The sequence below is a fragment of the Phodopus roborovskii genome, unplaced genomic scaffold (genome assembly GCF_943737965.1).
Source record: "Phodopus roborovskii unplaced genomic scaffold, PHOROB, whole genome shotgun sequence".
NCBI lineage: Eukaryota > Metazoa > Chordata > Mammalia > Rodentia > Cricetidae > Phodopus > Phodopus roborovskii.
In genome coordinates this window covers 4,298,560-4,323,091 of record NW_026125264.1, presented here as the reverse complement: position 1 = coordinate 4,323,091, position 24,532 = coordinate 4,298,560, and the positions used below count along the sequence as shown (strand labels likewise).

The 24,532-nt window shown below is 47.6% G+C and overlaps 1 protein-coding gene across 1 annotated transcript in view; it reads right to left on the bottom strand.

Annotated features, from left to right (window-relative positions):
• Window positions 1-24,532, bottom strand: part of Ninl (ninein like) — a 68,476-nt gene that overhangs the window by 3,663 nt on the left and 40,281 nt on the right. Inside the window, exons 10-21 of the mRNA XM_051193952.1 lie at window positions 24,128-24,268; window positions 19,737-19,911; window positions 16,046-16,156; window positions 15,830-15,910; window positions 12,976-13,108; window positions 11,045-11,151; window positions 10,243-10,550; window positions 7,064-8,149; window positions 4,918-5,022; window positions 4,054-4,123; window positions 1,461-1,619; window positions 651-764 (exon numbers count right to left, since the gene is read on the bottom strand). Coding sequence (XP_051049909.1) covers window positions 651-764; window positions 1,461-1,619; window positions 4,054-4,123; window positions 4,918-5,022; window positions 7,064-8,149; window positions 10,243-10,550; window positions 11,045-11,151; window positions 12,976-13,108; window positions 15,830-15,910; window positions 16,046-16,156; window positions 19,737-19,911; window positions 24,128-24,268 — 2,590 coding nt within the window. The remainder of the gene's footprint in view (window positions 1-650; window positions 765-1,460; window positions 1,620-4,053; window positions 4,124-4,917; window positions 5,023-7,063; window positions 8,150-10,242; window positions 10,551-11,044; window positions 11,152-12,975; window positions 13,109-15,829; window positions 15,911-16,045; window positions 16,157-19,736; window positions 19,912-24,127; window positions 24,269-24,532) is intronic.

Sequence of the window (24,532 nt, the reverse complement as noted above, 5' to 3'; positions counted from 1 at the left end):
GTTCCATTCACTGTCCATCACAGCCTACTTCAGTGACCAGAGTGAGGTATGAGCCATGTGAGCCTGGCCTGGTTTCCTTATGTGGGGGAGAAAATTCAGTGTCCTTAGACTTGACTATATGGCTCAGGTGTGATTAATATACAAGGCATCGAGGACTTTGGGGATAGGAATGGTATAGACTACAGCATAAGGTCCTAAACCCAGGGGGCTAGAACCACAGAGCTCACCATGGCTATGAGCAGCCTCTGCTATTAAACTATGCATAACTCATCCAACTCCTTCAATCAAGCAAAGGTAAGACAGAAACACAAGTTCAATCAGTTTGATGCTAGATGCTTTATATGAAACACAGAACATCCCTGACAGCTCAAAAGAACTGGTTGCCACAGCCTGTTTACCTCCAAAACCCCAGAAACAGGAGTGAAAAGCCTAGCTCCATCAAATATCCTGTTTGAGGCAAAGCTGATCTGTCCACATTACTAACGGAATGGGGATGCCTGTGAGCCTGGTGAGTTCCTGGTCAGCTGTAGAATATCTGGCTGGCCTAGTAACATCTTTGGGCTGGATGAGTCATGGCAACTGCCATCCTACTGTTGATACTTCTCATAGCCTAGGACTGGAACAAGTGCTTCCAACCCTCATCTACCCACCTGGCCTTGACTTTCTTTGAGGTTTTCTGTCAGCTCTGCCTGTGACAGTCGTAAGCCTTGGCATTCCTCATTTACACGTTCAAGTTCAACTTCAAGGTTTTGGATTTGGACACCCTGTTTATAAAAAACAAACAAACAAACAAAACCATTTTCATAAGCAGATTCTGACACACAGACACAGAAATCAGAAAGTTACAGGCAAGAATAAAACTGGAGAATTTTCATCTTCCAAGTCCCTGAGAGTCTGAGGTCCACACCTAATTTCTTTATACCCTTCTATTCAAGTGCACATCTACTATGAGCTCGTATCAGAAAGCACATAGTGTCCTGCAGTGCTGTCCTTATGGAACCTGGATCATTCCCAAACCCTGCTATTTGAGAACTTGGTATTTAATGGCAGTGCCATCATTTACTCATTCACTTGCTGATGCTCAAATTGATTCTGGTCCTTTTTTCTATTATAAATAGGACATCAATAAAAACACTTCCAGCTAAATCAATCCATAATGCTTTAGGTACAATCTTCACAAGCAAAATTCTATCACCAACATACAGAGGCACTCTCAAGCTCTTGCTATTTATCTCACTAAGAAAGCTGGAGAACCCCACCATTTTCTCTCCTGTCACCTGCAGTAACAGTCGGTCCCCGTTTCTGCATAATGGTGACTTTACCAAAACTGCTCAGGCTGACCCATTTTTCCAGGGCATGCCCTTTACTTCACTTTTGGGGGTAGCCACCTACCTCCTTGACCTCCCCCACTGAGTAGGCTGTCCTTCCAACCACTCCCTAGGCACAGCCTGACCCCTGACCTCTTGTTCCTCCCGGCACCCCGCTTCCTCCAGCTTCTGCATTAACAGCTGGATGGCAACACGATTTTCCTCCTTCTGAGTGTGGAGGGCAGAAGTGTCTCCTTCCAGCTGAAGGATCCTGCAGTTGAGCTGTGACAATTCATCCTTGTACTTCTGAGTCTACAGCAAAAAAGAGTTAAAACACATTTAAAAAATGCTTTTAAACAGTGGCTCAATTCAGATCATTCCAGAGTTTCCTAACCAGGGGTGTCTTTTCTCCTTGTGGGCATCTGGCAACTCCTGGAGACATTTTGAAGCTGGGCAAATAGGCAGAGGCTATACTTGTTCACAGAAGGCAGGGGATGATCTAGCCTCAGTGGCCAGCAGAGCTGAGAACTGGAAACCCTGCTCTGTTCTGTAAGACAAGAGACAACCCAGGCCACGAGAGGCCGTTATGTACTACAGCCACCACCCTTCTAGTCTTTATCATTCTTTGGTCTGCAAGTCAAACAGGTAACATAGGACCAAACAGCAAAGCACACTGAGGAAGCAGCTGATAGATACAGACTAGGGACAGCCTGTGAGGTAAGTCTCTAAAGCCAATGTCATGGGGGAAAGCAGGTATTCTGGGTCAACAGAGCTAATGTGTCACTGCAGCAGACCACACTTCCATATCTGTCCCCAGTCCTTGACTGCCATGTGACTGAACATGTGCAGAGTGAGGAAGCCACCCTGTGCTTCCATGAGTCTCCATGGATCCATGGGAAGAAGTATTCAGCTGACCCTCTTTGATACTGACCTTTGGTACCTCTGCCTAGTATTCTCCAGCATCTGGCCCCACAGAGAAGCACCATGCCCACAGACATGCACATTAGAAACACTAGCTCTTGATCACCTCAGCTCTCTAGTCTTCTCACTATGTCTCTCAAGGTACTGGTCAAAGCACACCATCAGAGAAAACAAGACAATGTGGCTGGCTTCCGGGGTGGGTCTGAAAGTTAACTGCAGTATGTCAGCTGCTTACTGTGTAATTTTTGGATCATTGAAGCAATGTGAGTATGGCCTGAGCTAGTACGGTTACGTCTCTTAAGCATTACAATATTGAGTTTAGCAAAAGATGCACTTGTTGGGGAGACACCTGCTGAAGTATTTAAGAACAGAGTATCATGATACGACTCAGAAGAACACACACAGGAAACACAGATACAGCAATAATGAGAAAGTGGCTGAACAGAGAATCCCTCAAACTCACCAGGGAATGGTGATGTGTGACAAACGACAACCCCAAAGGCCACACTTGGTATAGTTCCATGTCGGGGAATATTATTTTCAGATGTGTGACTTTTGTTTATGTTGCATTTGTTTAACTCTGAAGCTGTGTTACTGTGCCTGTCTAAAACACCTGATGGTCCTAATAAAGAACAGAACTGCCAATATGAAGACAGGAGCAAGGATAGGCGGGGCTGGCAGGCAGAGAGGATAAATAGAAGGAGAACTGAGGAAAAAGAGGAGGAGGCTATCAGGGGCCAGACACCCAGCCACCCAGACACCCAGACACCCAGCCACCCAGACACCCATACACTCAGCCACCCAGACACCCAGCCACCCAGACACCCAGCCACCCAGACATCCAGCCACCCAGACACCCATGGAGTAAAGTAAAATTTACAGAAGTAGAGAATGGGAAAAGGTAGATGGTATAATGTAAGTTAAGGAAAGCTGGCAAGAAATAAGCTAAGCTAAGGCTGGGCACTCATAAGTAATAATAAGCTTCTGTGTGTGATTTATTTGGGAGCTGAGTGGTGCCCCCCACACACAACACACAACAGTTCCACTTATATCACACTTTGAAATGACATTTCTGGAAGGGAAGGAAGAATGCGGTTGCCAGGTGGGAAAGTTGGCATGGCAACTAAACGGTAACAGGGATTCCCTAATAGAAACTCCAATCACATGTCTGGGAAGAACATCGGAGTCTACCCAGTTGATACACTTAGGCAGGAACCAATGCATAAGCAATGAGGACAGGTGTGAAAACTGGGCGATCGAAATATGCTCTAAGAGTCTGTCATTGTTGTACCTCGGCTGTGACATTAAGGGCCGAGGCATTTTCTCCCCAAAATTCAAATCTTGAGCTCCTAACCATAGCACCTGAGTGTTGACTGTGTTTGTTTTCCTTTTAATTTTTACAACGGGGCCCTGCTAGGAGAGGGGGACAGGCCCGGGCAGGGGAGACAAGATTGCCCCAGCTGTGGGAGGGGGCGGCAGTGCCTCATCCAGCCCACAGCCCATGGCGCACGCCCAGCCCCTCTGAGAGAAGCATCTTAAAGAATAACTGGGGTGATACCGGGTGTCCTTGCAAGAGGTGAGAACACAAATACTCATGGAGAGACAACCGTGTGGAGTCTGAATGGCACACGTGACTGCTAACAGTTGGGATAGCTGCCCACCTAGGGAGGGGCCTTTCGGTCCTCAGCAGAGACCTGATAAGGGGAGCTGTGTCGGCTGCAATTGGATCTTGTTGGGAAAAATTCTCTATTCCCCTTTCATTAGAGAGAAATTACTTAGAGACTAAGAAGGGAGTCGGCACCACCCATGCCAATCAGTACCCAACCTGTGTGCGGAGCTCTTTCAGGTCAAAGCAGGCCTGTTCCTTGTCACTCTTTAAAACCTCAATTTCCTGCCTGTTGAAGAAGCAGATTAAAAAGCATCACTTCATAGCCTGGGCTCAGCCCTGTCCCCAGCTCTGATTCACTGACTTGAAGATGCCGGTAGTAAAGGCAGGAGAAAAGTACAGTGGTGTAAGGAGTAAGGTTTTTCCTCCCGCTGCTGGTCTTGTCCCGCCACTGGGCCAGCCCCAATTAACACACCGAGACTCTGTATTTGATATAATGCTGATGGCCAGGTACTAGTTTCTTATCGGCTAGCTCTGTCTTAAGTATTAACCCATTTCTATGTATTTCCACATGGTCTTACCGGAGAGCAGGGGCCGGCGGTTCTGTTCTCTCCCTTCTCTCCATGCTGACCCCTCCTTACTCCTTTTTCCCCCCTTGTCTCCTAGTCCCTCCTATCTTTTTTGTCTATTGGCCAACAGTGCTTTATTCATTAACCAGTATGAGAAACATATATACAGAATGGCATCTCCCATCACAGGGGGCCATCGTCAGGCTGTGTTAGGTTCTGCTCCCCTGCAGACATTGGCAGCCCCAGCCCTCAAGTGCCATGTGGAATGTTTCTACAGGGCTGACATATGCCATGTCCTGAGCTGTGGTGGGATGCCAGTCAAGTGGCAGCTTGTACACACACTAGATCTCTGTGTGAGCTCAGGGTACAGGAATCTAGGGGCTGCTGACCCATAGAAGGTGGCTGGAGCCCCCAAACCTGTTCAGTCCCCCACTGTCTTGCCCCCCTCAAGCTCACTCCAGAGTACCAACAGGATGCAGTACACGGGTCTAGGGAACCGTGAGGCCCACCTTACCTCTGTGTTTCATTTCTGCTCTCTGAAGTCTCTAGTTCCAATCGAATCTTCCCCAGGTCACTTTTCAACACAAAGTTTTCTTCAGAAAGCCTCTGAAACTCAGCCCTGTGGTCAAAGTTGAAGAAGCCAGTTGAGGCCTGGAAGGGGAAAGCTGGACACAGCCTCACAGGCAGCTCCTGGCAGGGAGTGCTGAAAGCTCTGCAGGCAGCATCCCCTCTCTCTCCAGGGGAGCAAGCTCTGGTATGTGCTCCCCAAAGGCCACACCCACAACTCCTACATGCACTTAGCACCTAGACTCTGCCAACAACACCGAGAGCCTGTGAAGAGCCAAGTCACATGTAGGGTACGCCATCTTCACAGAGGCCATACTCTCCAAGGGCCCCAAACCAAACAAAACACTGGAGGCTGAACTGAAGCCTTGAGTAAGCTGTAGCCATAAGCAAGCAGCATGCCTCACAAAGCTGGCCCAGCCCAGAGCATTGCATCTGTGTCAGCATCACAACCAGCAGGGCAGAGAAGGAAGCTATACTGTGGGGTGGGCACCAGCACAGCTGGGGCATAGAAGGGAGCCCGGGCCGTCTCCGGTGATCGGTGTCCCACTTCTCTGCAAAGGCAATACAGAAAAGGCACCCTCTACTGAGGCTCTCAAGATTCCCTGAGGTTAATTTCAAGTGAATATGAACACACCGAGACTAACAGACATGTGAAAAGGCCACCAGGAATGACAGCAGAAGCAACAAACTGACCCACAATTGGATGCCCCAGGAACTTCAGACACCAGAATTATCCAAAGTCAGGGTACTGAGGACAATACTCCACACCACACACACCTGCTTAGGAAGCAAGGTGTGGAGACAACTAGACAACTGCAAGAGCCTTTGGGAACAACGTGGGTAGGCCTGGAGGGTGCTGGATTTCTAGCCCATCAAAAAACGTCCAGGATTTGTTTTGTTTTCTGCTTTAAATATTTAAGGGAGAAACACATTTCAATTTTTATCTGTCTGCCTATCTATCCACCTATCTATTGGTTTTTCAAGACAGGGTTTCTCCGTGTATTCCTGGCTGTCCTGGAACTCATTCTGTAGATCAGGCTGACCTCAAGCTCAGAGATCTGCCTGCCTCTGCCTCCCGAATGCTGGGATTAAAGGTGCTCAAGCTACCATCACCCAACTTCAATTTTATTAAGAAAATATTTTTTTACTATCTAGGCTGGCTCCTTCTCCCTCTCCTCCTTCTTCACACATATCTCTCTCTTCCAATAATTTTGCATAGGAGAATGTTGGCTAATAAAAATGACAATAAAATGATAAAAAAGGACCGGAGAGACGGCTCAGTGGCATGCTGTGTGCTAGCGGCCAGATCCCCTGTGATGACCTACAGTCTGTCTCTGTAGACAGGAGCAGTATGCTGAACCAAGGGCCGATGGGGCTAAAGAAAAGCATATATGGGCCACCCTTACATCTCCCCCTCCCCGACCATAAATTCACAGGGGTTGGGCTCTAAGAGCTCAGATTCCTTTCATTTCTACAAAAGGAGCTTCTCAGGTGGAGCAGGCTGGCCCTGCAGCTGAAGCCAGGTTCCTTTCCCTGTGTTCTCCTTTTTCTGACTACTCTCCTCCACTCAGCAAGTTCTCTCGGCTTTTACAGGGCAACTAATATGCTCAAAGTGCACATTAATGCTCTCGACAAGCCTCTCACCCTTAACTGAGTGTTTACAGCAGTGCCAGCAGCACGCTGGGTAACATTGCAGACCCTTCCTCCCCAGCCATGCTATCATTTGTGGGCTATTCCTTTTGAACAGTACTGTAGATATCTACAGTATTGCCCTTCTCACAGATTCTTACATATGTGGCCAAAGGAAGAACTCCATGTTCTGGTGCCTGTCCTCTTCCCACTGGTGACAGGTGGGGACATCAGAGCCAGCTGAGCAGCCTCAGAAAGGCCTACCCTTCCTCTCTTGGCCCACTTGCTGACCCAGTGATCAGGTAAGCCAGGAGCCAGGAGTAGACTTGTGATTTCTGCACAAGTAATAGGAATTACACAGCCACACTGGCAGTCAAGAGCTAGAAATTGGAGGAACTGCACAGTGCTCACAGAGGACAAGTCTGAGGGGTTCATATTGCATTTAATGGCTCAGAGTGACAAACCTGTAATTCTCTCTGGTGTCCGCTTCTTTTTCAAGAGCACGGACAACGTCTTCCAGCTGCAGAAGTTTGGTCTTCACGTCGTTCATCTCACTCTCTGACATCACTGATGGCACTTTGGCCTCTGGCTCCCCTAGAGTGGCAAGGTGCTTGAACTTGGCCTCTTGTGGATCTGGGAGCTCAGAGCAGGGCAGTGAGGGCCTCGTCCTGGAAGTTTCTTCCCTGAACTGGAGCCAAGTCTCTTGGACACCCTCAGCATCTCCAGTCAGCCTCTCCAAAGCCTGTCTCTGAACCCCAACAGGATCTGGCTTCCTGTCCAGAGCAGCTGGGCCCAACCATGGCTCCAACATCTGGGTCTGAGTGGGCAAGGGCAGCTTCTGGCCCTGGCCAGTTAGGGCTCTGGCAGGAGGCTCTGGCTCCTTTGGGACAGTTCCCTCCTCAGTACTGAGTGGATCTTGATGGTTGTCTCTGACCCCCAGGTTCTCCAAGGACCTTCTGGGCACTAGGGTAGGGGTTGGGCTTGGCATGGCAACTAAATTACAAGGCTGGCCAGGAAGATCACTCCCCTTAGCTCTCCCTTGGCCAGGACATTCTTCTGCTGGTGACCCAGTCCTTCCATCAGGACTGACAGCTTGCTGGGCTGGTGGCTGCTGCCTGCTGTCTGGACCCAGGGACATGGAGCTGGGCGCCCTCTCCTGCTGGTCACTCACCACAGTGGTTCCATGCTTCAGGAGAGCCCGCAGTGCATCTGCCTCCTGGGCAAGTCCCTCCACCTGCTCCCTGTAGGTTTGTTCCAGCTTCTCCTTCTCCAGGGTGAATGACCTGCAGATCCGCGCCTGCTCCTCACTCATCACAGCCTGCAGCTTCAATTGCTGCCTCCGACAGTGTGCCAGGACCTCCTGTTCCCTCTCCTCCCTCCAGCCCTTCTCCAGGTCAAGCTGAGCAGCCAGGTCCTTTACTCGCTGCAAGTGTGTCTGCAGCAGCTGGTCCTTCTCACACTGATGCTGCAGGGACAGACTCTCACAGCAGGCAGCGTGCTGGGCTTCCAGCCATGACAACTTCTGGTTCAGCTCTTCTTCTGCCTCTCTCCTGCAGAAACACAGTCGTACACTGTGGGTTTTGCCAGCTGAATGCCAGGCCTTTCTACTCATGAGAGAAAAAGTCACTTGAACATCCACTCTATGTGAGTGCCTAATGCCTCCCTCCTTTCTGTAGCCTATGTGTCAGGATGCCCTGTTCTCCCCCTGGAGTCCGTTGTGGAGACCACAGAAGGCAGCACAGAATCATTCACCATGTCTGACAGCTTGAAGATAATAAGGGGTTACCATCAGGTAGAATTAAAATTCCCATCCTTGACCACACTGCAAGTGCTTAGTCAAGTGTGGCTGGAGGCCTTGCCCCGAGGGCTACTGGGCAGCACTGGTCCCACTGAGTGCTACTAGGCAGTGCAGGTCCCAGGTGTTAGTGAGACAGGTAAAAATGACCCAGACTCAAAAATCCCCGTGAAAACCCTATAAGCAGTTTGGCCTGGCATCTCATGAGCCCAGTGAGTGGAGAGAATGTGGGAGAGAGGTAAGGGCTAGTTAGAAATACCCAGCTTGGTGAGGCATGCTGTGTACTCTGGCCTGGCACATCCTGGGTGCTGCAAGAAAGAGGATTCCCATGCCCAAGGCCCAAAGGAGCTTTGTTCCAGTCCCTTAACACAATCCTCATGTTGAAGAGGAGACAGCTTCAGGTTTGGAGAGAGCATGTGACTTGAAGATGGCTGCCTCTGTCCTTCAAGATTTCAACTGTCAGTTCCCTCAGATCTCCAGTGACCCAAGTGTCTCTGCTGCTGTAACCCTCAAGGGAGAGAGAAGGGGCTCTGATTCTCTTCCCTTCACATCCTATGTTTTTTGGCTACTCTCAATCCCCTCCCACCAATGAAAGAGCCCACTTCAATAGGAGCTGATGCCACGACAGCCACTTGAGCTGCGGCTGTCAACATGACAGAATGCATCCATCCCTTCTTTGTCAATATATGGACCCAACCAGCCTCAAGATAACACCCAAGTGAACCATCTGCTCAGTGTAGCCAGTGGGAGGTGCTGGCTCCCAACATGAGGGTGGCCAGGCCAGGAAGTAGGAAGGGTAATTTTTTTGTGTGTGGGTGAAAACATCTACTGGCTGTGTCTCTAGTAACTAAGTACTGACTCTACCAAGTTGGCCTCAAGGACTAGAAGGCAGGTGACATTTCTCAAGGAACTGACACAATGAAATGCACCACATTCAGGTTTCTCAGGTGACCCTTTCCTTCCTTGGTACAAATATTTTAGCTTTCCAAGACTTTCCTCACTAACACAAATTAACTGTCTAATTAGAGGGGCCCCTGGGTTTTTCTTCCTGTACTGTTGTGATAGCTAATACTGGTTGTCAACTTTGCTACATTTGGAACCAACTAAAACCCAAGCAACTGGGTACATGTGTGAGGGAATTTATTGATTGGATCATTTCAGGTGAGAAGGCCCACCTTAAATCTGGGCCACAGCTTCTGGTGGCAGCCCACATAAAATGACATGAGAGAAGGAAGCTTGTGCTTTTTGCTTGCTTGCCATCACTCTCATTGGCAAAGTTATCTTCTCTGTTGCTCGGGCATTCCTTCACTGGTATTAGACCCTACTTCTTCAGGGTCCCACTGCAGATCAGCTGAGACATTCAGCCTCATAAACTGAACTACCGGAATGTTGGCCTTTCTGTTGAGAGAAAGCTTCTATTGGACTAGCCAAACCTCACTCTGTAAGCCACTCTTATTAGAGTGGCTCTAATTATCCACTTTTAATATGTCTGTCTGCCTCCACCCTCCCACCCTCCGTGTGTGTAATTTTCCCTTCTGTTAGTTCTGTTCCTTTAGAGAACCCTGCCTAATACACCTACTCTCTAATGTCCTCAATATTTAGTGATGGGGATACATTATCTTGCTACTAGTCTTGCAAGGAGAAAAAAAAAAAAAAAAAAAAAAAAACCATCTAAACACCACACAGAAAACTGCTTCATGACCCAGGGATGGGAATTGAAGTCTTTATATAGAAATGAGTTACCTAGGCCCTTGTCTAAAGGAAACTTGCCTGTAACCAGGTACTCTATCCTGACCAGTCAAGTTTTGGTTCTTGGTGAGCAGCCCTGAACAAAAACCCATCCCAAACCTTATCTGCTGCAGCTGGTCCTGATGTCGCAGGTGCATCTCCACTTCTAGCCGCTGGGCCAGAGTGCACAGTGCCTGTGCACAGCAGTGGGCCAGCCCAGCTGGTACAGGCTCAGGGCTTCGTGCAGCATCCTGCAGCTGCTCCTTCAGGCCCAGGATGACCTCCTGTGACTTGGCATACAGGGCCTCTAGATCTGCCTTTTGGCCCTCCAGCACGCTGACCTCAAGCTGGAACGCCTGCTCCATCTCCTTTTTATCTTTCTCAAAGTTTCTCTTCATGACCTCAATTTCCTTTTCATAGTAATTTACCTAAAGAAAAATGAGTAGCGCTAGTTAGGAAGTTCTAGCAAACAACCTGGCAAGCAGCACAACACATGAACAGGAGGGTAATGGGAAAGATGCTCAAAAGAGCTGATGGCCCAGAGTCCAGAAAAGGGGGTGACAGGATAGTGATGTCCCCAAGGTGTGCAGTGTGCCTATGCACCCCTTCACAGTAACCCTGAGGTACATTCAGTGGGTGAGCTCACTGGGACCAAGACTGGCCAAGCACCTGGCAAATACCATGAGTCTAGAGGGTGTGATAGCATAGGAACCTTCACAAGACCAGTGGGGTAGCATTCCACAGCCTGGACACCCTGGGAGAAGGGAATAATCCAGATATACAGGCAAAGCGATGAGGCGCTTCCAACTTATCTACCAGGGAACACAGGGATCCAATAGAAGAACAGAATGGCCCAGGGTTGCTAAGCAGTCTGAGGCACTGGGCACATGGCTTTGCAGCCTGAGGTCCCAAATCCCCTGACCTTGGTTTCCATCTGCATCCTGAGTTCTTGGTAATGTTCCTTCATCTGCTCCACCATGATCTCTGTCTCCAAACTCACTGGAGTAGAGTCACCCTTGAACAGATTGCCTGTAAAAAGGAGGACACTCTATGACATGATGTCAAGAATGGCTGGCATCTGACTTCTACACAGCAGCTTTCCATGTGTAACATGTGAGTGCAGGTCTGGATAGATAGTAAGGGTCACTCTGCCCTCCAGATGTACCATGGTTGAGGGCTCAGGGGACAGAAGGAAAGGTCACACTGTTTGGCAAATTGACACAAAAAAAGAACTCAGGGGTTCAAGTCTTTTGCAAGAAGGATTTATCTATATGTGTGTTTTGCATACATGTCTATGTACCATGTGTGTACAGTGCCCATGGAGGTCAGAGACCAATGTCAGGGCTCTGCATCATGACCTACAGATGGCTGTGGCTTACCATGTGGTTGCTAGGAACAGAACCCAGGTGCTCTGTAAGAGCAATAAGTGCTCTTAACCTCCAAATGATCTCTCCAGCAAGGTTCAAGCCTGCATCGTATCACTGGCTACTGAGAGAGAACCAGAAGGCTCCCACTAAATTCTTCAGGCCCTTCAACTGCATTAAAATCTGGCTCCAGATGATGCCAGGAGCACAGAGCAAGTGAGAAGACAAGGCAGAATGGTGACAGTTCCACAACCTCTCTACTGCATAGAGCTTCATGCCCAAGTCTCCAGGCTCTTGAACATGTATGCATCAGCTCACATGATATTCAGTCTTGTGTGTTCTTGGTGATTCTGTGTGATGTGTTTTTACATCATACACTGACATTGTCAGTTACTTAAGTCCAGCACTGGAAATCCTGGTGTGTGAAGGCTCTGGTGGGTGCAGGGGGGAATGTGAATAGCTCCACAGTGGTCTATCTCTACACGCCTGACCAGGGCCACATGCTCTGTGCAACTCAGGTTCCTGAGACACCAGAGGAGCAACCACCATGTTTTACCATCTGGCTAGGCTGGGCTCCTAGCTGAACAGCACAGGTGACCACATCCCATACTTTCTTCCTCTATCCTAGATCCTAGCCTCCACAGGGGTGTGCCAAGGACACTCTCTACTTCTTACGGAGACTCCCCCGGGGATTCTGGCAGCCATTCAATGCCCCAAACAGGTAATGTGTCTAAGTTCCTCTTAGAGGATCTAAGAATATCTCTTTGTGGTTATATTTTTTCTTCTTTCCAACATGAATAGTTGTAGAGTACATGGAGACTCGTGAGCTCTCAAGATTGGAGAACGATGCTGAGGGGTGTGGACTGACACAATGGAACTGGGTAGGGATAACCAGGGCAATTGGATCCATGGACAGCACAGAGATAGGGGCCATGAGTGTCCCATGATGCTGCTGATGGACAGAGTTGGAGTGATTGCATGGGTGACAGCCTGGTAAAACCAGTGGGAGGGCAGAGACTAGCAAAGTACCTACTGCCTTCTACAAGGACTATGACACCTCCACAATATCCCCCTCCCCTGCCGCCTCTAGAAAAGATGAAGAGCACTTTAATATGGGCCTTGTCTTGACCCCACTGCCCAAGAGCAGGGAATCCTCTAGTGTGGTTTCAACTGAACCAGCAGCCAGGACTCCCTCAGTTGGGGATATCCCACTATTAGCCACATTGCTATATGACCCTCCATGCCGGTGACCTTCCAAATCTAGTACTGTCACAAAGCTGCCTGTATCTCACAGGATCCCTCATGGAAACAGGCCCCTTGCACAAACCTGTATCCTCCATGGTCAGGAAAGTATAACTTTTGTGATTTCTAAAACATAAAGTCTTCCACCCTTTCATCTCTGACCTCTGGAGAGCCAAATTAAAGTGCAGCCTTGTGGTCATGTCCAGGAGTTCCAACTCTCAATTTACCCTCAGGACTGAGCTCCTACCTGCTGGGCCACGTCCAGGGAGCCGCCTTCTATGGGTGCCTGGAGTCCCTGAGGGGCTCTGTCGACTCCTGGGAAGTCGCATCCGAAGGCCTTCTAGCTCTGTTTGCAATTCATCATTGTGGTCCTGTAGGTCCTGTGTAGGCAGAGCCAGATATCTCCTCCAGCTGCTGCAGCCATTCAGACTTGGGAGGCCAAACCCAAGGCCAGCCCCATCTGCACCGAGTGTCTACTACAGGCTAGACATATAGGCAGGTGCAGATTCTGACATTCCAGCATGGAACACTAAACCTGGATTTGAGACTATTACCTAAAGCAGAATTGAGGAAGTCTGCGGAAGTCATTTCTTGACATTTTCATGGGGTGTGTGTGTGTGTGTGTGTGTGTGTGTGTGTGTGTGTTTGATACTGGGTTTTTCAGTATAGACCTAGCTGTCCTGGAAGTAGCTCTGTAGACCAGGCTGGCCTCAAACTCAGAGATCCATTTGCCTCTGCCTCCCGAGTGTTGGGATTAAAGGCATGCACCACCAATGCCTGATGACTTTCTCATACTTACATCACTGGATATATAAAAGGGGTTCAAGGGGGGAAAAAGTTGAGACTGTGAAGAAAACAGGAAAATTCTCAACAGGTGCTACTTACCACCAGAATGGTGGCATGGCACATGCTTAGTAATCAACATCTTGGGACATGTCAGGGCTATGTGATTGCTCTCTCCTCTCAGCTGAGGTGGAATTGGCAGGATGTTCTATGGCTACAGCTGTTAGGCCATTTGTTTTAGATTAAATGCTATAGAGCAGTGATGCACTTAACAGAGAGAAAGAATAATATCTGGGAAGCTGAAGCCTGAGGGGTAGAGGCTGCTGGGTAACAGGAAACTGAACTGAGAGGGACACCCTTTGGTGAGGATGAAGAGTACATTTGTGACAAGCACCTTGCTTGCACTTTAATGACATGTCTGGGTGAGCAGGCTCAGACACTTGCTTGTTAAAAGGACAGGAAAAGAAGCTTTATAGCAGACTTCCCTGGGAGGCCTTGGGTCCTGCAGAATCTTGGGAAGTATGACAACAATGAGTCCTGACTATAGGCTCATATTTCTAGTTTTGTGACTGCTCCAACCAGAGGGCCCTAAAAGCAAGGTCACGTGTTTTCCCAGGGCATGCATTTACTCAACTTGTAGGATGCCCCAACTAGAGGAAGCTCAAGATACAGCACAGGAAGAGGAAGGAAGGACACACATAAAACAGTAGCAGGTTCCATTTCTGAGTTTGTTTTCTGCCTCATTCATTTCAGCCTTCTGCAATGTGGGAATCAGTTTTCATATCGTGTAAAACTATTTTGTAACTCTCGGTGTCATAACAATGCCTATAATGGTATCCCCAGAAATAGCTACAGATTTTCAGTATGAACAGACTCAGAGCAAAGCCTTACAGTCAATGGAGCTGTAAATAATCAGATGCAACTAAAACCAGCTGTCTGCTTCAGCCACATCCTTCAGTAATATCTTCAGGTAGCTATAAATGATCATATGTCATAGTTTTTATTATTGTAGTAAAAACATGAGAAAGAGAAATGACTGAATAGTAAACTCTCCTGACCTTCGCTTTCCCATCTCTGTCAGTGTTGTTGATTATTGAACGGGTTTGTTTTATTTTGGCTTTGGAGACCAGAACTAGAACTTATGCATGCTATGTATGAGGGTCCTCTAATGACTACAACCTCATGTAGTTTTAAAGTGCCCATTAGCTGAGCACCCACACTACTTATCCTTGGTTACTTGGCAATGTTGTCTACGAGGGGTCTGTCTATGGAGGTGATTTCCAAGACTATACAAAACTCTACTAAATTAAGTCATGACATGCTTTGTATTTCTTGATACTGAACAGCAGCTACTGTTGTACTTTGCTTGATACCTATGATATAAGAGAGGAAACAGGCCTGTGGGCTCTTATGATCTTGTTGTTTGATTTTGAGACAGGTCTTGCAACAATGCCCAGGCTGCCCCATATTTGTTTTGTTGTGGGTTTTTTGGGGAAGGTGTAGGTGGGGGGATAGGGGATTGTTTTTTAGAGACAAGGTCTCAGGTAGCCCAAGTGCACTTCTAACTGGCTATGTAGTCAAAGATGAATGACCTTGAACTCCTACCATGCCTGCCTCTACCTCCCAAGCACTGTGATTATACGTATGTGTTTGGCTTAAGACTGGCCTTTATCTCCTGGGTGCCAGCAATCCTCCTGCATCAGCAGAAACAGTACACTACTATACATCCAGCTTCAAGGGCAGAAGTTTTTAACCACACACATGCATCTCTTTGTAAATAATGTTTCTAGCAAGTTTTACATAAGTTAACGTTTGGTAAATTAAGCCTAACTGAAAGTTGACTAATAAGGATTTGTGACAGATCACTTTATAAATCAAAGGTCTTTTCTGTATCATTAATAATGGACCATGTCAAGTCTGATTTTCCTTTCTATTCTTACACTGAAATTTCTTTAAGAAGATTCATCCTGGGAGTACAGTCAGGGATGCCTTCTGTCCTGGGATTTCACTAATCACTGGGATATCTGCTGCACAACTAAGCAATGCCCAAGCATGGCTGAGCTCAGCCTGAACAAGAAGTTCTTGCTGGAAAAGATGTTCCTACAGTCACTTGTGGGCCACCCTACACGTGTAGACCAAGGAGGGGAGAGAAATGAGGCCTCACATGGCCTCTGGGGTCAGAGCCAGGGAGTTCTGAGAACACACAGTGTTGGCCCTGTGTAGCTGGTCCCCCCTTCCTGTTACTGCTGCAGGGCAGGCTGTAGGAGCAGGGCCCAGGGATGCTCAAGATGGCCAAGCAGATCCATAAAGGCACACACCCTGCACTTGAGCTCATATTCTTTCAGGATGGCTGTGAACTTCTCTTCTTGGGCCAGGAGCTCCATGCTATGAGGCTCCAGCTGAAAGTGAGAAACATGTATACATCAGCATCAGGGGTCCTGGGAAGACAGGCAGTGGTGCCCTGACTAGGACTCACCACCCACAGGCACTGCTCTGAAAACCTAGAATAGCAAAAGAATAGCAAAAAGGCTCACATTGTCCTTCAGCACAAACTGGAGGTCACTCTGTAGGCGCAGGACCAGCTTCTCTGAATCTGAAAGCTTTTCCACCACTTCTATGATCTCCTTCTGTAATCGGCTGTTTTCCTAGGAGACAGGTGAGGATGGACAGGGTTCAGGACACAAAGAAGGACGATGGCAAGTGTCTATGTCACTTCTCTATATGCTGGAGGCTTGTTTCCAGCAGCATTTCTCAGAAAAGCGCCCTGAGAATGGCAGGGCGTGAGGGTGCCTGCTGCCTCTGCTGGTGGAACCAACAACTTCTTAGGACACATCCAACAACACTAAGGTCATTGCCTTCCTACTGTCACCTTTTTTCTTGCCCCCACTCTCAAGTTCAGAAAGTTCATGAGTGACACAAGAATGGCCTGGTAATGTAGCATTTTTGAGCTGTTCTTAACATGATGGGTTTGAAGCTGTGTCAATATGGCTCAGAGATCTAGCACAACAGGGGTGGTTGTCTGTAGACAAGGGCTGTGCTGAGAAGGATCAAGACAGTGCCATCACACTAGGGTGATGTCAGTTACGTCCAGATGCTCCTACTACAACGGGCAGGGACTGCAGGAAGCAGGGTGGGAGAGAAAGAGATCATAGAGGTCCTTGGGCATTAGGTAAGGAGAAGAAGCTGGGAGGAGAACAGCAAGAAGGCTCACAGGTAGGCGCTTTTGGAGCTTAGCAGCCTAAACAGTTCAGACAGCTTTTGATAGCCAAAGGCAGGGTAGGTACAAGGCATGAACATTCATCAAAACCCTAAAAGCTGTGTCTGCTCCAGACTGTAAGCCCAGGCCATGGCAAGCAATGTCTAGAGGTGTTCCTAGACCCTAGGGATGCAGCCATGCTGGCTGTGGTAACTGACTCATTCTGATTTTGAGTTCATATGTGATGGGGGGATATCCTTTTGTATATATATGTGTTTCTTATTGGTTGATGAATAAAACATTAACTGGCCAGTAGCCAGGCAGGAAGTACAGGCAGGGCTAGGAGATATGGAAATGGGTTAATAATTAAGAGAGAGCTAGCCAGTAAAAAGCCTAAGCCATTGGCCAGACAGTTTATAATTAAGACTCTGTATTGATTTGAGGTAAATGGCAGTGGGTCCAGGCAGTAAAGAAAACTCCGTCAACACATATGACTCTGAACAGAGGAGGATGAAGCAAAGCCAAGACCTCTTACTTTAGGGAGAGCATGACATCACCCTGTTCTGCTATGGTGGTTTGAATAGCTATGGCCCCCAATAGACTCATGTGTATAAGTGTGTGGCCCATAAAGACCAGCACTAATAGGAGGAAGTGTATCACTGTGGAGATGGGCTCATATATGCTTGGCCATGCCCAGTGAGACAGCTCACTTCCGGTTGCCTGCAGATCAAGATGTAGAACTTGCAGTTCCTTCTCCAACACCATGTCTGCCTGAATGCTGCCAAGTTTCCTATCATGATGACAATGGATTAAACCTCTGAACTGTAAGCTACCCCCAATTACATATTTTCTTTTATAAGGTTTTCTGTGGCCATGGTGTTTCTCTACAGCAATAAAAACCCTAAATAAGACAGAAGTTGGTACCAAGGACTGGGGTATTGTGATAGGCCTGATCATGCATTTGTATGGAGGAATTTGGACTTTGGGGTTTGGGTTAGGAAAGCAATGGAATGTTTTAAGAGATGGATGCTTAATGGGCCATACTAGTAGGGGCATGGAAGACAGTGGTGCTGAGGTTTGTTTGACTATGGGGGCCTGGTTCAAGAGATTTCAGAGGAAAAGAATTTTATAGCACGTGGCCTAGAGATTGTTCTTGTGATATTATGGTAAAGAAAGTGGCTGCTTTTGCCCTCATCTGAAGAGCCTGCCTGAGGCTAAAATGACAAGATACAGACTAATTCTGTTGACAGAGGAAATCTCAAAAAAGCCTAGTATAGACTGTTGTGTGGTTATTACTGGCCATTTTTACAGATTTATAATGAAAAGGAGCAAGGTGAACAAGTAAAAATACAAAATGTGCAATTTGAGGAGAAAAGTAGCACCAGAAAGTGGAATGGAGCTAAGTCCTATGCTCAAGGAGATAAACAAATTAAGAAATGGAATAAAGGGAGTGATGACCTCAGTATATAATCCCATTCAGCCAAGTTTCCAACTTGTGAAAAAGAATTAAAGAAAAGCTTAGAGCTGGGTTTGGTGGTACACACCTTTAATCCCAGCACTCTCAAGGCAGGAGCTAGCAGAATTTTGAGTTTGAGGCCAGCCTAGTCTACAGAGCAATTCCAGAAGAGCCAAGTTTAGGCATGAGGGAAACCATCAAAACCAAAAAGCTGATAAAGAATCTGGGTGGTGGTGGCACATGCCTTTAATCCCAGCACTCGGGAGGCAGAGGCAGAGGCAGGCAGATCTCTGTGAGTCCGAGGCCAACCTGGTCTACAGAGCTAGTTCCAGGACAGGCTCCAGAGCAATACAGAGAAACCCTGTCTCGAAAAACAACAAGAGCAGCAACAACAAACCAAACCAAAAAAAAAAAAAACAAAAAAAAAAAAAACAAAAAAAAAAACAAAAAACAAAAAACAAAAAAGAAAGCTGATAAAGATGTACTTGAACAAAGGGGTGTGTTCCAGCCTCAGCAAGCAACAGAACTAGGCAGCTTTAGCATGCGGTTCTGGCTTTATCGTCAAGGATAGAAAAGAGGGGCTATGGATTTGTCCTCCATGACTATGGAAAGCTGCTGAGGCCACGCATGTGTCAGGAATGTCCCTGCATGGAGGCCTAGGGAGGTCATTGTGTAAAGTTGTGAAATTGAAGCCTGTACTGCCTTGGAGATGCCAGTTGTGAGATACCTTCCGAGGAAAGCTGCTGACAGAGTGAAACAAGTCCAAGAGAAAGAAGTGTATTGTAGTCAACAAAGATTAAAGGAGTTGGAGATCTGAAGAATGCTTTGACATTAGACACGGAGACCCAGTTTGGGATTTTCCTAGCTGGTATTTGCTCTTGGTATTCCCTGACTATCTTCCCTTTCTTCCATTTTGGAAGGGTAATATATATCTTGTGTCATTATATGTTAGAAATATGTGATCTGTTTTTGCATTTTGACTTTATAGGATATTATAGTTAAGAGATTTTCATGAATCTCAGAAGAGACTTTGAACTTTTAAACATTGTTGACACTGTGACAGACTATGGGTACTTTTGAAATTGGACTAAATATATTTTGCATTGTTGTAGCTCCAAGCATATGGGGCTGGGAGTGGAATGTGGTGTTCTGAATGGGTATGACCTCTATAGACTCATGTATGTGAATTCATGACCCATAGAGAGTAGCACTGCTAGAGGGTATGGCTTTGTTCAAGTAGGTATGGCCTTGTTGGAGGACGTATGTCACAGTGGAGACAGGCTTTGAGGTCTCATATATGCCAAGCCATGCCCAATGAGACAGCTCAATTCCTGTTGCCTGCAGTTCAAGACATAGAATTCTCAGCTCCTTCTCCAGCACCATGTCTGCCTACATGCTGCCATGTTTCCCACTATGACAAAAATGGATGAATTGTAAGCTAGTCCCTAATTAAATGCTTTACTTTATAAGAGTTGCTGTGGTGATTGTGTCTCTTCATAGCAATAGAAATCCTAACTAAAACATCTGCCAACACATGCCTTCACAGGTTACAACAGGGTTGCATCCCACCTACCTTGAGGGCCAAGGTCAGTTTCTCTCGGAGACTGGTCTCCTCAGCTTGGAGGCGGCCCACATCCTGCTCCAGCACAGCTCTCTGCCTACGGGCTTGCTCCCAGAATAGCTCCCGCTCCATCTCTACCTCTGACCGCAAGAGGCTCAGCCTTCCCCTGTACTCTTGCTCTAGGTGCCTACAACATAGCACAAAATACACAGTCCCACTTAGAAGTGTCACTTTGCCTCTCTGAACACCTGCCCTTGGAGTTTCCCATCCACTGGACCCTGTCAATCTGCTCAGCAGATGAACTGCATATGCTGGCAATAAACACATTGATGGGTATTCTTCCCTCATGGGCTGGTGGTGACCCCCCCCCAGACAAGGGGGCTGGGGTGATGGTGGACACATGGCAAAAACTCAAAGCTGCCCTTGGAGCCCTGGGTGAGCAAGTACGCAGAGACCTCTAGGCAGGTACCCCGGATGTCCTCTGCCTCTCTATCTCCTACACCCACACTGTGCCACACCACAACTGGAAACCCTGGCCTACAGCAGCCCTGTCACAGGTCTTTGATGCCAGATGCACATCAAAGTCAACCTCCTTCTCTAGGGACCAGGCTGCACAAAACCTGTAGACAGTGAATTCCCAGGGATCAAAGGAATAGGTACCCAAGAGAAGGTATGGGTTCATCAGTACACCGAGTCATCTACTCAACCCCCTATAATGTCATCTTTTAAGTAATGATAAGCTTATGAAAAAGAAGCAAAGACACTCTCTAAAAGTGAGATTTCTGGTTTTACCTGTATTTTCTAAATTTTCTGTAACAAATATATATATATATCCCTCACTATATTTGTAGTAATAAAACTCTAACCTAACCATGAAAGTTATTTACAGGAACCTACTGATAATTCCCTACTATTCTGTGATGAGATTCACAGGTATGGGCTCACTCAGCATCTCCACACATCCCTCAAGCAGATTCACACACAGTAATGCTGTTCCAAAGTTGATGATCCACTGGGCCTGGGAAGATAGCTCTGTCAGCTAAACACTTGCTGTGCAAGCATGAGGACCTCAGTTCCCCAGAGCCATGAAAAAAGTCAGGCACAGCAGTGCGTACTTCAAATCCCAACTCCAGGAAAGCAAAAGCAAGAGGATCCCCAGTGCTGGCTGGGATTCAGCCTAGCCTGGTCAGTGAGAGGTGAGAGACCCTATCTCATCAAACAAGATGGGCAGGTTTATAGCTGACCTCTGGTCTCCAGATGTAGGCACATCTGCAGGCACATGCATCCCACCCCCCACATTCACTCCTGTTCATTCCTGTATATAAACACACACACACACACACACACACACACACACACACACACACGAGACAGAGACAGACTATATTCTTCTAACCCCTCCCCCACAAAAGACACACCATCAAATCTTCCCAGATGACTAGGAGAGACCCAAACCCTATACATGCCAACCAGGTAGTTCAGTTCTATATCTCAAACTAGTATCCAAAATAAGTTTGCTTTCTAAATCAATTTGGAACGTAATGTTTAAAGAAGAGAATATTCTGTGAGTATCACTAACTTAGGGCTGGCAAGTAGCTGACACATGTCCCTGAGAGGGTGGTCCTTGAGGATAGGACTGTTCCCTACAGCCTTAGCATGATGAGATCTGGAGAGGAAGCTTTAACATCCCAGAGTCACATACGGAACAGCTAAGAACAAGCCCTGCACGCACTCTGGACCCAACACTTGGGAGTAAAGTGAAAGTTTCATGATTGTGTCACCCCTTTGGCCACATCAAGGGAGAAAAAAAAATGACATTCAATTGATTGCACTATTGGCCTGCCTTAGTCACCTGCCATTTTCTTCTATGTAAGCACCCTAACTTTGGATCATAGCCAAAGCCCTTTCTACTCCCCAACAACAGCTATACTCTGAAAACAGATACTTCATGGGCAGTTCTCAGAAGACAAGGAGAGGTTCTTAGAGTAGAAAATGCCAACGCTGTGAAGAGGAGTTAGCCTGGGCCAGAGCACTGTGGAAGAATTCAGAGGGCTGGGAAGCCAACAGTCACCAGCTGCTCACAACAGCAGAAACACAAGTCCTTTCTTATGAAGACACCTTCTGTGATAACCCAACATGGCCCGTGCCAAGGGAAAATATGACTGAACCAACAAGGTCAAATGCCCTGACTCCACCACTTAGTGGATCTTCCATACTCGGTTTCAGTCTTATACCCACCCACCCTCCTATGATGAGGCCGCAGCTCAGGTTTGACTGGAAACCCTTAAATGTAGACACCTCACTGCTAGCTTCTTTGAAAGTTACCACCGTCCTGTCAAGACATTGGTGGTAGAAGTGAGCATGAAGCCATGCTCATTGACACACTCATACCCATCCATCCCCATGCCTCTCCTCAGATCTACATAGCCAACAGTCTCACACACCTTCTCATGCACACTCATATATCTCTCCACAAACCTGGAATTTACACACTAATTCTCACACATAGCTGTAATCAAGGCTCACATCCTCACTTCCATAATGTCAACTTGGACAAAGCCTTCCCCTCAGAGAGGGACACACATAGACACAGTCACAAGCCCTGTCCTACCAGAGCTGGCCAGTGTGGGGCAGCACTGGCTGCAGGAAAGCAGGCAGGACTCGCTTCTATAGAGCAGCTCTATAGGAACCCAAGTGCACAGGTCATGGAGAAAGGGGAGATACTGGGTCTTCACCGTGAACCAAAGGCCGCAGCTGACTCAGAGAGGTGTGGTGATTTCTTGCGTGTACAGATAAAGCCTGCCTGAAGGTCAGAGAATGGAGCTTGCCACTAGCTAACCATAGAGGTCTGGAGGTCTATACAGACAGACAGGAAATGGGGTGGCTAGGCTGAAACAGGATATAAGCAGGGAGAAAACAGGAACTCGCTCCCTTGTCTGCTGAGATGCTAAAGAGGTAAGGTGTGGCAGTGGTTTGCTCCTTCTCTCTGGTCTTTCAGCATTTTCCTCTATATCTGACTCTGGGTTTTTATTACTTAGACCAATTACATTTTGGTGTCCGACGTGGGGCACAAACCCACGACCCTGAGATTAAGAGTCTCATGAGAATTCCAGATCTTCACCTCTGGTGAAGGAAGTAATGGGCTTTTGGTTTAAATCCAGCATTTAGCAGAATAGAATCAAACTGCTTGCTGCTGGAAGGGGCTTGCTGCTGAGGTCCAGTAGCATGAAATCACTGTGTTGAGCCTGTGCTACCCGAAACCAGCTGCCTTCAGGAATTGTAGGCAAGGTATTGTCTAGGCTGCTGTGGTTCCAATCTGACCCTGAGTCCATGATGGCCTAACAGGCCCCCAGTCAGGTGGACACAGGCACTAAAGCTGCACACAAGACAAATAAAGGAGGATGAAAATCTTGGTAAAGTCCCCTGAACTCCCATCAAGCCTATGTGGGAGTCTTCTTTAAGATCTTGAGTAACACTCGGGAGATATGAGAGTCCACATTCCCAAGGTGTCAGGACTGCTATGAAGAAGTATGGCTTTCAAGTGACACAGTACACATGACAAGATACATAGACTCCTCAGCAGGTGGACACTCATTCCACGTGAAATGCCTTCCCCTTTTCTCCTCCCAGGCACTGCTGGCCACATTGAGACAAGTGTTTCACTCAATGCTAAGCACAAAGATGCTGGACTGGCCTCCCAAGCCCCCAGGCAAGAAGCTGAGTGAAGGATTTAGGCACAGCAGGACTGGGACTCTCCTAGCTGAGTGCCCACCCCAAGATGGAACAAAAGAAAAAGAACCAGCAGTGCTCTCAGAGCTGGATGACTAAAAGCATCAGGCAGATGGACATGAGCTGAGGCTGGCCAGGACCTAAGACTCCCACCCATATGGGGAGCTGGAGATGCTCCTTCCATGCTGTAGCCCTAGAAATCTTCATGCGGGGGGGGGGGTTTCCTCCAATGTCTGGTTAATAAACCCAAGAGGTAACTTTGTGTTTTTCTTTTTGGCCCCCCCAGCCCCCTTCTCTTACTGACCCTTATGGATCAATCCAGGTACTCTTTCTTCCAGATCACTCACCATCTTGAACTCAAATTAAGACAGAGCCAGATATATTCATGGACAGAGCTAGGGTTTTCCCCATGGCCATAGGCACACAGGAGACACCAGAGTCACTTTACCTACATCATATAAAGGAGGACACTGCTTGTCAGATGCAACCCTTCCTTAAAAAAAAAAAAAAAAAAAAAAAAAGGTGTTTTCAAAAATTGTCCCAACTTGCACTGGCTCCAGTAAAATGGCAATGTCACCCGAGCAGGCAGCATCCCAGGCCCGACTGGTGCCCAAGAGTGGGGGTGATCACTGCTGTGGCAGCCCGGGAACTAAAGCTGTGGGCCCAGGACCTACTTGATTTTCTTTTCCGTGAGCTGTTCCAGGGCGGAGTGGCAGTCGTCCATCTCTCTCACGAAGTCCAGGTTCCTCTTCTCAGCTTTCTCCAGGTCCTGCCTCGCCTTGTCCCGCTCATGCACCAGCTGCTCCACTTGTCCTCTGCCATGGGAAGCAGATGGGACACTGCTGTCAGCCTGACAGACTTCCTGGGCCTCACAGCTTGGTGTGGCCTCCCTGCCCCACAACCACCTTCTGGGGTACTCTGCAATTGTTGCGGCCATTTTGCCAGTGCATGTGTTAAGAAAGGCCAAAATGACTTCAATAGTAAGCTAAACTACATCCCAGCCCATCAGAAAGGTTGATATTCACATGGACTTCCTTTTCCTGTTGCTAGCCGTAGCCAGGGATCCCTTGGCTGCTCTC